This window comes from Theobroma umbraticum, unplaced genomic scaffold, assembly GCF_002168275.2.
Source record: "Theobroma umbraticum cultivar Fairchild unplaced genomic scaffold, ASM216827v3 scaffold_12.1, whole genome shotgun sequence".
Taxonomy (NCBI): domain Eukaryota; kingdom Viridiplantae; phylum Streptophyta; class Magnoliopsida; order Malvales; family Malvaceae; genus Theobroma; species Theobroma umbraticum.
In genome coordinates, this window is record NW_018397269.1 from 4942089 (window position 1) to 4955874 (window position 13786).

The 13786-nt window shown below is 33.0% G+C and overlaps 1 protein-coding gene across 1 annotated transcript; it reads left to right on the forward strand.

Annotated features, from left to right (window-relative positions):
• Window positions 1–572: 572 nt before the first annotated feature.
• Window positions 573–7428, forward strand: LOC110425911 (RING-H2 finger protein ATL38-like). The gene is made up of 3 exons (XM_021440994.1): window positions 573–1238; window positions 2204–2301; window positions 6657–7428. Exons 1-3 carry the CDS (start codon window positions 1080–1082, stop codon window positions 7084–7086), a joined length of 687 nt encoding a protein of 228 aa, XP_021296669.1. The 5' UTR covers window positions 573–1079; the 3' UTR covers window positions 7087–7428.
• The last annotated feature ends 6358 nt before the right edge of the window (window positions 7429–13786 follow it).

The following is a 13786-nucleotide window of genomic DNA, read 5'->3' on the forward strand; positions in this document are numbered from 1 at the left end:
AAAATAATTTTATTTAATTTTAAAAAATAAATTGACTTAATACGTGGAGTAACTTAAATAAGTAGTTATTTGATTCAAACTAGCTAGAAATCAGCAATATCTACAACAAAAAAAAAAGTGTATGATACTTATGTACTAAAAATTTATGTAACATGTAAAGATCCATAATTTAAAATGTTTTAAATTGAAAACTAAATATACCCGATTGTTATCTCTAAATTATTTATTTATTCTAAAATATAAAAAATTTCTATAAATTATTTATCTATAAATAGAAATTTTTATTTTGAATATGTGATAATTAATTTATTTTTAATTAAAAGTAAAAGATTCGAACTTTACTTTTTACATAAAAATTATACACTAATTAATGAATTAAATACTTGATTACAAGTAATGGAGATTGGTAATATGTATCTTCTTTATTATTGAAATAAGTTAAAATTATAAGGAATGAGGAATAATAGTAGACTAGTAGTGCTTTAGAGGGAAATAATTACTCTGGACTTGCCTGAGCTGAGTGGATTAAAAATTATTATTAAAAAGAAATAGACAAGATGCAGACGCAGAGAGCATGTGAGTTTTAGTGGTCACAACTCCGAAGAAAAATCATCAATGATAAAAGAAATGGTACTACTAGTAAAATATACAGCCACCGATTCTATCTGTGGATCAGCTTCAGTTTTTCTTTGGTTTGGTCCAAGTGTAGCCAATTACACTTAAATTTAGATCTATAATCTCTCTTACAAATCTCCCTCTCACTCACCACCCCAACATAAATTTTCCTTTTTTCTTTCCTCATGGATTCCTTCTCTCTTTCCAACAATGAAACAGTCACCAAACCTCAACCTCCTCCACTTGTTTCACTGAAAAACCATTGCGACTCAAACTAAAGGCTTCAAATTTGTATTCAGACAGTGGAAACTGAAAATGGGTTGCTTTAGAATTGCATCAGTTGTGTTCCTACTCGTTGTAATAAGCATGAGAAGTTGATTTTCCCTTTTTCCTGTCCAGAAAAGGGTTTTGTTTTTGTTTAGAAGGAGATAAAGAGTTAGGACATATATTTAAAAGGCAAAACAATGATATCAGCCGGGATAAATTTGGTGATGACAGTGATAGGATTCACAGTGAGTACTATGTTCATAGTGTTCGTTTGTACACGTCTGGTTTGCGCTCGGATTCAGCTCAATGCTTCTCGGAGATCCTTCCCTGTTGCTTCAAGATCTGATCTTAGTATAGTGAGTGTTTGTTTTTCTTTTCATTCTTTGTTGAAATTTTTTTTGGCCTTTTTGTTTAATTCCTAAATCTCCACAACTGGGTTCTGTTCTGTTTGCCTTGTTTCTTTGGGTTTTATTGGCAAATCTGTTTTTTGTTGGGTATTCAGCATTACTGATGGAAAAGAATGATTTTCTAAACAAGATTTTGTTTTTTTTATTCAACATAAACATGTCTCTTTATTTTTGAAACTTTTCATAATTAGTACTTTTTTTATAACTGGAATTTGCTTTTCTTTTTAATATTTGTAATCTGATTGTTACTGGGTAATCTGCATTAGTAATGAAAGGAGGGGTTTTGTGGGTACTGAAGAGAAGTATTAGTTATTTATGTAGGAATTAGGAATTGGCTTTCTTGTTTTTTTGTGAGTGGTGTCTGGTACATACTGTTAGGATCTAGCTGCTTTCGTTATCACTTCTGTTGTTTTCTCTTTTAGGAATTTCTTACCTGAAATTTGAAGTTCCTACATAAATTATAGTTGAAATCGTTTACTTCTGCATTTAAACTTTTAAAATGGGTTCCACGGAAATTTTGTAAAACTTTTTTTGGGCCAAGAGTTGAGTTTATAGCCAGCTATGTGGTTTGAGTTTCACAATTTTTTTTCTTCAACTTTCTCTAAATGGAGTTTCTGTTTTGAAGGATTTTGGTTTTTATGCTTTAATGCTTTTGTTGATATGTCAACTAAAAACTAGAAAACAAAAGAACAGGAAAAGAAAGAGGAGAAAGAGTTTGTCATTTAAGGTATATGAATGGGTATCAGTGCATGATGCGAGCCCATATGGTTAAACTAACCAGACAGAAAAGAAAATTAAAGCAAGGGGAAAGTTGATAGTATATTTGAGTGATATCATGTTCTTCCCTGTTTTCTATTATTGCATTCATCCCTTATATGTTGCTCCTCATTGATGGTGGATTTTGTATGGTTTAGCTTGAACGGGGTTTTCATGGTCTTGAGCCTGTTGTTGTTGCCAACTTTCCGACAAAGAAGTACAGTGACGAGTGCTTCTTAGCTACAGAAGATGCTCAGTATGTTCTCAGAACCTTGCTTACTTCAGAAAGTACTGTGTTTTTCTTTATCTTATAGCTTTACTTATACCATGTAGACAATTTTTCTTTTCATGAGAAGAGTGTTGCATGCATAGGATTTGCAGGTGAGTAATTAATTTTCTGTGTATTAATTTTTCTAGTCATAGTGAAGGTGTGAGCATTGACAATGGCCAGAAGAAGCAGTGTGTGCATCAGTCCATTTTATTTGTGAGCTTAAATTACTACTAAAGTGTAATGCCTAATGAAGCAGTATGAAAAATTGAAAGATTTTGCTTCAAGGTCATGAAGCATACATCAGGTCATAAATGTGATAATAAGCATCATCTGAGCCTGTTATGGAGGTTGTTCAGATATAGATGCTATTTCCTTTAGTGCACAAACAATAAATAAGTATTTCTTCTTGGTATTTGTCCATATGTGTTTTCGAATTGAATACTCTGATGTTTTGGCTATAATGTTCTTTGCTCTATAATGTTAAAACTTTTATTCTGCAAGAATAGAGTTTAAATAACAATGAGAGAAGAGACAGAGCGAATTATGAGACATCTAGAGTGGAAGGAAAACATAAGTGGAGGAAAATGATACTATAATAATCTTGTGGTAGTTATAGTCTTGAGTGGATGTACACAAATAATTTGAATTTCTGGGAAATTTTCAACATCCAAATTTGATACTATAATAATGACATGTTACGGTGAAATATATTGCATGATGAAGGTATTAATTATAATCTCAAACAGTTGGAGATATTTTAGAAATTTTAGATTCAACTGATTCTCTAGTCTAATAAGCTTTTTTTTTTGTTTTTGGCTTGAAGTCAGATCTAAGGAGCTTAAACCCAGTGGTGGTTTATTTTATTCCCTAATTGTGCCTTTTATTTTTTTTTCATATAGTTCACCAGTCTAGTTGTATTCCTTCTACCAAGGGGCATATGGATGCTACATGGTTTGGAGTCTGCATAATTGATACAAGTATTATAATAATATATTACTTAGTTGCTAACTGTTTTCCAAAAATCTTCGTTGTTAGTTATGTGAAATTGTGAAATGTTACAGCAGCTCACAGGTAATAGAAAAAAGAGAACAGGTGTTACTGGCATTATACCTTCTGTTGGATTCAAAAGTCCATAGCTGTTAACACAAATTACATTTATCTGGTAACCTAATTTACTTTTAGGTATCAGTAACACTCATTGCACAAATTTCACTGGCACAAATTTCACTGTTGACATAAACATTGACATTTTCCTTTTGGTTTTGCCTATATCTATATGCACTGTGGTCTGGTGCAGTGACCTTAGATAATACAATGGCTCTTATGACTAAGTTTCTGTGACATAATTTTCTCATGCAGAAAATTTCTTCTGTGTTGAATGTCAGAAATTGCAAATTAGTTGTGAGGTTTAGAAATGATATTTTGTGTCTCATATATTCTACACTTGATGCAAAACAGGCATGGAGAAGTAGGGAAATTTGGGGAAGAAACAGATAGAAACAAAGGAAGAAATCTGAACACCGAAAATTCAAATCTTAAAGTCTTAATAACCTGTAACCAAAAACTAGTAGAAACTGAAATTACACAGACACTTCCTTTCTGTCTAGCTGTCCTTTTTCATCTACTGTTTTTGACTAACATATCTCCTCTATGCCAGTGCAAGAGTGCCGTGCTTGAGCCAAATCCATGTTTTTTTCTGTATGTTGCTGTTTAAAAGTTCTGAGAATGTAAGCAGGAGCTATGGCCCTTTGCCAGTCATATATGCCTCATAAATCAATTTTTGATGCCAAGGTGCTTTGGGGTCCCAATAAAAGTAGATTAGAGCTCATGAAGTCAAGACCTTATAATTTGTTCTTTTTTCTTAAGTCTGGGATGCCTAGAAAGCACATATTGATGGCATCTTTTCTCAATGGCTATACACATGTGAAGTGTAAATCCTTGGGCTGCTCCTTAAATTTCCCAAATTGTGTGTGATTTTAGTTGGCCAAGTGCTAGTTAGACTTTAAACCCTTGCCACAATCGAGAGAGATATTTTAGAACATTGGACTTGCCCAGTTTTCCTAGACCTAGATACAGACCACCTTCATGTGTTCTGTCATGTTTTTCTGTGTGCTATGGACGTGCCATATTTTCTAACTTGCTTTGAGCCTCCTAGCATTTTTAACGACTGTAGCCAATCTTGACCCTTCATTTGAAGTGTTCAACTAAAGATTAGTTGATAAATCTTGTCAGAAGATATAGGCAAAGTGGAGCAGTTTTGGCAGTTAAGCACTCCCTGGTTTTTTATTTTTCACTGCTTGACAAAATGTTGTTCAGAGTCGTGAAATTTTATCTAGCAAACGTCTGGTTTTGTTAATTAATTATGAAAATTAGTTGAATTTAGATTTTGGCATCTTGAAGAATACGTATATTTGCATTTAATAGCCCCTTTGATGTTCTGGGAAAGAGCTAGCATCATTCAGTGAAAAGATTGGTGAAGAAAATATTCTTAAAAAACTCTTGCCCTTCCTTACCGCAAATTCTTTATTCATAGACCTACCTTTTTTGAGGTCATTGGTCTGCTATACAGCAAATAGGGTCCTAAGAATTTATGCATAACAATAATTGATAGCTCACTTCTTTGATGTTGACATAGGACATTCTCCACTTTTGAGGGATAAGAAGATGCCTTCATTAAAAGTGGAGGTTATTTATTTTTTATTTTAAATTTGTTTCTCCATTAAACCCAAAATCTAGGTAAGGACCTGCCTCTTTGCTCCTGTAAAAAGGGTTCTTGTTTATCCTATCAAATCACCTCTTATGTTTCCATTTTTCTAGGGGCTGGGGTGGTGCAGGTAGGACTATTTTGAGAGTTGGATATTAAGAAAAAGGTATTTTATGATAAGTATATATTTAAAAATAATTCTCTTGCTATCTGCCCTGTTATCTTTTTCTGTAGTAGTAATCTTCCTAAAGAAACATTCCCAAATATGTGTTTGTAACTGTAGCACTAAGACTATTTCTTGAATGCCATTACAGGCATAGACAACCCCAAAGATAAACATCACCCAGTTCTTAGTGATGCACCCTAAAGATAATCCCACGTGTATTCTTTCCACCATATTTTATTTCTTTGTAGGACTATTTTTGTGATTAATTTCAACTGTAATCTTTTTCTGCATGTTCGATCTGGAACTAATGCTGTATCTTTTCCTCACAGCTGGAATTTCTATTGGCCTAATGAGTGGATTAGCTATGTTCAGTATAAAGTCTGCTTGTTTTTGTCTGAGCCGTTCTTTTGCTTGATTTACAACTTACCATCGGTTTCATGACAGGATGTACAACAAGCTGGTACTAAAATTTAGTGTTGACCTGATTTTAAGTCATTATTCTACTAATATGATCCAGTACGATTAGAAGGTAATCAAAGGATTGAACATTTCAAGATTTTATTTAAAGCTTTGTTATATTTTGTGGGCATAATTTCTTATCACATAGGATTTTATTCAGTTATTCAGAGTTTTTCTAATTATTAGTTTTGCTGATTCTACCAAGTATTAAGGTTTGACGAGTAGTCTACAAATTTCAGTGTTATTTAAGTTTATGGTGGCTTTTGGCTAATGGAGATACTATGGATTGATGATATGTCCCTCTTGGTTCTCTCATTTCCTTCCCTGTTCTTTCTATTTCTGTGTCATTTTCCTTGGTTTCTTCCCTTCTGTGTGATATCAATTTCTTAACTATTTCCCTTCTTACCTATCCTGTGCCACATCACTGGATCTAGTGGAACATCCACATTGGTGATTTATTTAATCCAAAAGAAATCCTTACTGCAGTTAAATTCATTGTTACTAGGTATTGAGTTCTATGATACAACTGCTAAAAAACACACATGACAAGCTTCTGCCTTGAGGTTCTCTATTAGGTAGGGATGGAGCCAGAAAGCAAATGAAGCTGTTACTGTGTCTCTGATATTAATGGATCTTGTCATCCCTCAAAGATGTCTGATGAGCCAACTTTGAAGGATGTCTTGTGATTTGAGAAATCATTTTTGCTCTATGATTCTTCTGATAATTCCTTACTATAGTATATATGTCTGTAATTTTGCAATTGGAATTGTTCTTGCATCTCCAACCTTACGCTGCTGATTTAAAATCTAAATCTTATTTCCTCTCTGTGGATAGGTGTTTTTCTTTTGAAATATTCTGAATTTTAAGGGCAGATGAGCAATTCTTATTTATATCATCAATAGTCTGTGTGCTCTAGGATTTTGTACATATTTTCTTGTCAGAAAATTGCTTATAGCCGCATAATTTATCAAAATCCAGCTACTAAAGATGTCTATTGCTTATGTGCGGCAGGTGTACAGTTTGCCTTTCCGAATACCACGGTGAAGATGTCTTGCGAATCCTCCCCTATTGTGGGCACTCCTTCCATGTAACATGCATAGATATATGGCTACAACAGCATTCCACATGTCCTGTTTGCCGAATATCGCTGCGGGAATTTCCCGAAAAGAAGCGCCTGATGCAACCCTTGTTCAGTTCAGCCATTCGATCTCATTTTGGCATGGAGTCCTTCAATGCACATTCTTACAACTGTTTGTTGAGAGGGCATGGGTTTCCGTCAAGAGCCCATGACAACCGTGGGATGGACCCGATTCAAGAGAATTCTTTTGCGTCTAGGGCCAACGGAGCTGAAGTGGGGGAGAACATGTCCCAAACAGCTGAAGGTGATCAAGCCATTAAAGACTCAAGAAGCAAGCGCGTAGAAAGCCCATCAAATCCTTGAATAATCATGGTTGTTAAGAATCTGAGTTGAGTTGCATCAGTTTGTTGATGTATCTAACAAAAGTTGGAAACTACGATTCCGCTAGAGCTCCTGGCTTTTGTGGCGTACTGTAAATATATCAAAAGTCAAATTTCGTTGTATCCTTGTTCCTCTCTTCAACTGTAGCTGGTTTCTAGCAGTTTTGTTAGCTCAGTTGTAAAACTAGCGTTAGTTTAAATTGGTGAATGAGGTGGTAGCTCTCTCGTTCTATTCTGTATTCTGTACATGAATTATTCATTTGGATTCTCCATACCTGCAACTGGTGGGTGGGTCTCACGGAGCTCATCTCTGCTGATGCTGTTACGATCTTTGCTTTGGGTTCCATGTGAGGACTTGATGGTGCTCACTGCTTAATGCCCACTTGCTGCCAAAATTGCAGATTTTACAGTGTCATAATCTTTGCTTTGGGCACTCTTGTCAGCTCATATTCTCTACTTTCAGTCAGCTTCAGTTGTTGCCAGATTATTTTATTTTATTGCTTTTGCACATCTGTAATGTTGCCACCTTGCCTTTCCTTGTAAGCAAAAGTCTGAAGCGGATAAGCACATGTCATTGTAATAATTAAGCTATAAGACAACAAACTCAAATGGAAGGGACAAACAATGTCAACGGCAACAGACAACGGAAACCGTTATCTTTATCAGCCATCAGACATGAAAAGAAAAAGTGTATTTGATCACAGCACCAGAATGATTGGAACATGACAAGCAATAGAAGGTTCACCTAGAAAGTTGTCCTTCTCAGGTTTTGTTTTACTTTCGACTTCCTTTTTTTTTTTTAAAAAAAAAAAACATTGTTATAAAACCCTACCATTCATCCTTAGGTTTTTTTTTTTTTTAAGTTGAAGAAGAGATATGCAAACTTTACTTTTTAGATAGTAAATTTTATACCAATTAATGAGTCCAATGCTCAAATGCTATTTTTATTTTTTTCTTACATTCAAACACCAATTTCATTCACATTAAGGGGGTGGTGGGTATGCTGTAAGTAGGGGACATTCTCTGCAATTTAATTGGGTGTAATCGTATTATAATGTTTGGTTTGTATAAATAAATGATAAAGTGATCTCATTGTAATGTGATTATAATGAGAGAAGGGAATGCCATTCCTTTCCTTTACAAAGGAAAGTAACTTCCCTTTTGCAAAGGAAAAGTTACATTTTTTCCTCCAAATTGTTCATCCCATTACCTCAACCCTTTCTTATTTTCTCTGCTCCTTTTTCTTGTTGATCGTAAGAACTCTAGCTGCTCACATGTATTAGATTGCCATCATAGGTGCTAGGATTCAAATCATGTTAAGGCAGATCATATGTAGCGAAATATACAAATTTTTAATCTCTAAAGTCATATATCACTTTAATTAAAATTATTCTAGAAAAATTACAAGAGAGATTTTGATATATACCTAAAAGTTTGATGTCTGCTTTCTTTTGGTGAAGTACTCCTTAGTTTTTCAATTTGACTTCTTATATACCAACTAAGACTTATCAAACCATAGCAACACAATTGTCTTACCTCTAATAAAGATCCACACAGTGATTTGTCAAAATCTCTTCACTAAGAGTGTGTGAGTTAAAGTTTGTGCTAGTAAACTCTCAATTTTGAGGTCCTTTATGTTTCTTTCTTTTGGTTGTGATTCTATCTCAATACATAAGAAATTAAAATTTAGAACTTTTTCTACGTTCAAAAGGTGGTTAAAGGATTCTTTATAGAGTGAATTGACCTACTTCATATCCTATAAGTATTAGAAAATGTCTTAGGCTAATTGAGCCCAATTGGATCTTTTTTTAATTAAATAAATTTAATTAAATTTTAGACTTATGTGCAACTAGGCCCAATACTTAATTGGATTAAGTTTCTATAAAATTAACTAGATCACATCTAATTGAACTTAAATTAATTTTGACAATTCACCTTATGTGTGTGACCCATTAAGTTTCTAATTATGTTAGTAAGGATTATAATTGTAATCCTAAATTATTTTTGGAATTAGATTAATCAAATCTCAATTTAATTAATCCTTAATTCTCTAATTGATCAATCTATACTCATAGACCAAGATTAGTATCTAGCAACACATTATGGCCCCTAATTATTAGAAAGGTAAATGTGGTTTGACCAACTTAGTCAGTGCATAGTTTATCTATGTAATTCAATCTCATCATTATGTATCTCAAAATGAGTAAAGAGCATAGTTCAATATCTACTCTTTATGTCTTTCCATATATGCTACTTAACGAAGATTTCATGAAACACATTTTTCCAAATCCTCATTTTACCTTGGTCAAGGATTTGCATAAGAGCAAATACAAGTCAACTAGTCTAAGAGATACTTCCCTTTGCTTATCACTTAGGGTGATGATTCCTCTCTAGATAATTTATTTACCTCCATTTAATTCATGCTATACCCAACAACATCTTTTTTAAACATCTTTGATTAAGACTTGGAGAGATGGAATCAAAATATAAGACTCCTTATACAAGATACCAATGGTGTCAAAAGTCTAAGAATGATTTACACAATTGTCACTAGAGAATTATCCCTATAGATACTTAAGTGAGATACCAAATGGAATTCTCTTGTTGTTTCATGTTTAGTGAACTTGTTCTATCTTGAACAAGCACCCATATGCTTGTTTTAAGTATTCCTATACTATCAATCTATGAGATTGATTGCCCACATAAGTGAGGAACATAACATGTGCTGACCTTTGAGCATTATAGATGCCCTGTCTTTATAATGCAATGGCTAATTATGTTTAGGATATACGCTTTGATACATACGAGTCATATAATTGTAATTTTTTACTATCTCTTTGCAAAATATAAGTTTATCCAAAGACTTTATCCAATGAGTGAATAGTAAACTATTTTACATGCATTGACTTATTGAAAAGAATAAAAGAATCTTTAAAATACAAGAAACACAGCTGATAATTCTATGATATAGAGTTACTTTACCAAATTTTGGCTAGCAAAAATATCTAAGTCCTTGTATTTGTAAATTAATTTAAATAGCTTTTTTATATTTTTCTTTATTTAGTTTATAGCATTTCAATTATTTTTAATTTAATTAATTTGAGTTCATTTTCAATTCAATAATCTTAATTTGAAAAATTATTGATTTAGTCTCAATTTTGAAGGTTCTCAAGTGTAAAGAACATCATGGAAGTGACATATGTAAGATAATTAGATATAAAATTTGTTGAGCATGTTGTAGTCTTTTAATAATAACTTTCTCTACCAAACTCCAAATGAGGTGATTATTAGACTAATGGAAAGTTAAGAGGAAGAGCTACAACTTTTTTGTTTATCGCATTGCCCAATTCAGTGTGGAAGATGGTCAAAATTTGGGTAAAAAAGAAAGCACTATAACAAAAAAGAAATGAAAAACATAATACTTGAGGGCCACGACGCTTAAAATGAGAGCCACGGTGTTGAAAGGCTCGTGCAGTTAGGTTTTAAGGTAAAACACTTGAGGGCTGCAGCTCTCATTGAGGCTTATTCCATAAAAATTATTCTAATGAAAATTTGGAAATTAGGGCACCTTACGCTTATTTAAAGGACCTTTTCAGAGAATTTTAAAAAAAGAACAACTTTTTTGGAAATTTTGAGCTAAGAATCAAGCAAGAGATCAAGAGCAATGAAGAGAGATTCGAGATCAATAAGGCTTCAACATTAGTTTATTTCTCTCATTAGTGTTGTTTTTTTGATCTAAATTCATGGCTAAATTTCTTTGGATATTGTTTTACTTAGATATCATGAACTAATTTGTTTTCCTAGGATTATTGTGGATTTCAACATGTAGTTTGAATATTAGTTTCTCCTTTATTTATCATGAATTGGTATAGTTTTGCTTATTCAAATCTACTATTAATGCCTTTAATTTCCTGATCAACAATTAATTGATTTGTGAATCTAATTGAAATTCAACAAAGAGATTTTAGATTAGACTAAGATTTGAATAGTGCATGCTCATGCCATTTAGGAGATCTGATACACGATTCGAGTAGACATAAGCTAATTGCTATACATAGCTAAATTAGGACACTAGCTTATTGAACTTGATTTAATTGATTCCTATAGACATATAGTGAACTAATGAAGTTAGGTATTTGTGAAAGCATCTCGGCGGAGACTTGTACATAATTTTGGATCCTAGGTTAGTAAAACCACCCAATAAGGTAAATAATTAAAGAATCTAGTATCAGATGAAGTATTGAATGAACTCATAATCCTATGTTTTTAGTTTATTGTCTTTCTCAAATATATTTAATTTCTGCTAGTTATTTTAGTATTTATTTTAATTTCGTTTTAATTAGTTTTTTTTAACAAATTTCAGTTCCTTAAATAAGATTGATTCTTTATAAAATTTTAGTATTAATTACTTAAATAAGATTGATTTGTCATAAAATTATAGTACCTAGTAAAAATTTAAAATAAATCCTTGTTGGAACGATACTCTACTTTTACTATATTACTTGTTTGTGATAACGTGCACTTGTGTAAAAAGTTAACAACAAGTTTTTGGTGAAATGACTGCTCCTCAATCACTACTGGCATCCGAGTCTCGCAGGAGAACCTGCCAAGTCCCGAACAAGCCTTACTTAAAACGTTAGTTATTACTTCATATTCATGCCATCAATTTAAGAAAATTTCCTTGAACCATAAAACTCTTTGTAATAAGAATTGAACAATACTCTTTATAAATTGACTAAACCTTTATTCCATATAATCATACAATTAATACATCAAGACTTATAATTTCCAAATGTAGATTTGTATTGACACTATTATCTAATCTCATAACAAGTTACACTATGACAACTCGACCTCTAACAGCAGAGTGACTCGGAATAAAGTACTATGAGATTCCTTTACCTATCCGTGATGGATTGAAAATGTCGATGACTGCACGTTAGGCTGATCACTATCTGTAAAAGGAAAATAAAGGGGTGAGTCTCACAAACTCAATGATCATCGGCTCCATGAGTAGGGCATAGATGGGAAATAAGTATAAGGCAGATAAATTTGAATGATAAAATCGAAATAAGTATAGTAATCTTAGAAAAATCAAATCACTAGTAGAGTGTTTGTGCCTTGTAAATATGAAGCTGTAAAATCATCATTACAATATTTCACTTGGCAAAATGGTGGCAAAAACAAATGTAATGAAACCAAGTTCAAACATCAATAACATTGCTTGCCATAAAAACATGAATAACAATATAAAGTATGCATGCTCCCAAAATGTGTGGGATGTAAAGAAATTAAAGTGTACGGCCATATAAAACATCTCATGTTTGTCAAGTAAGCACTGAAGGCTTTTATTCAAACTAAGGGAGCTACAAAGAAATCTCAACTCTCCACCATGCAAAAAGTATGCGTCGAAAACTCACAAAACTCTTGAGTAGGTAAATATCGTAATCATCCGTGGACCCAATTCCATGAAATAACATTTGGGAGCTCTGCTCCACCGGATCACCACAACCATGGCAGTCTTGACGATGTTGGTCGACATCGGAGAAATCAAGCTATTGCAACCGTGAATATCACTTGTGGCCTAGCCACATATAACAACTTGTGGCCTTGCCACGTATATCATAGACTATGGCCCCAGCCATGTCTAACAGCCCATCGACGATCTAAAGGTTTTCTAGCTAGAGCTCACTTGTGCATAAGGGTCACACTTAACAAAAGTGATAGTTGACCTACTCTTGATGCTCTCGATTTATCAAAGCCATTTTCAAAACCAAATCTAGGTTGTTCAAGACTTTCACTTTAAATCATTTAAAAACAATGTTCAACAACTTTGCAAATAGCTTTTCGCATTAAAAGGCGTGGTGTAAATATTTGTATAAAAATCAGACAAAAACTGACACTCAAAACTTACATTTTAAATCATTTAACAGATGCATTTAACTATGCATATCACACAAAAACACAAGGCATGGATTTTGATGCAAACACTATAAAAAGGCTTGTTTCCTAGTTTCTTAAACTCTTTACATATATAGCTTATCTACAGGTATATCCAAATCACTTTAAAAACACTTGCATCCATAATTTCCTATGGTTTCTACCGGCTCATGCTTTCCACAATAGCTGTATATAAATTATTGTAAATCTGTTTTAAAATTGCCTATCAAGGTTAACAGCTCATGTTATCCACAAATGCACTTAAGAAAAACCAACAATGTTTATTAACGTAAAACAATATATAGTACGAGGATTTTAAAAGCAACACCCCCTACTCACTTCATAATGGCAGGATATCACGTCGCCACTAATCCAGTCACGTTTTTTGCTTTAATTAATCACTACGGTAATAGTTTTCGGTTTGCACACTTCCTAGCAATAAGCCAAGCTTAATGTACTTAGTATTGATCATTCTCATTTTCCTTTCTCAATCATACATTCATGATCGTTTCACTAGCTTACATTATGCTAGAACATCTTTCTTTCCCACTTAATCCTTACACATTCATATACATTTTGACATACTTTTACTAATGGAATTCATATCTCTTACTTGCGTAATTCTTTACGTTACATGTACCGGTAATTTGATTATATCATTAAATGCCCATTTCAATTGCTCTAAGCAATTTTCATCCCAATCCATCTTATATATATATGGCAGCAACAATCATTCCCAATTT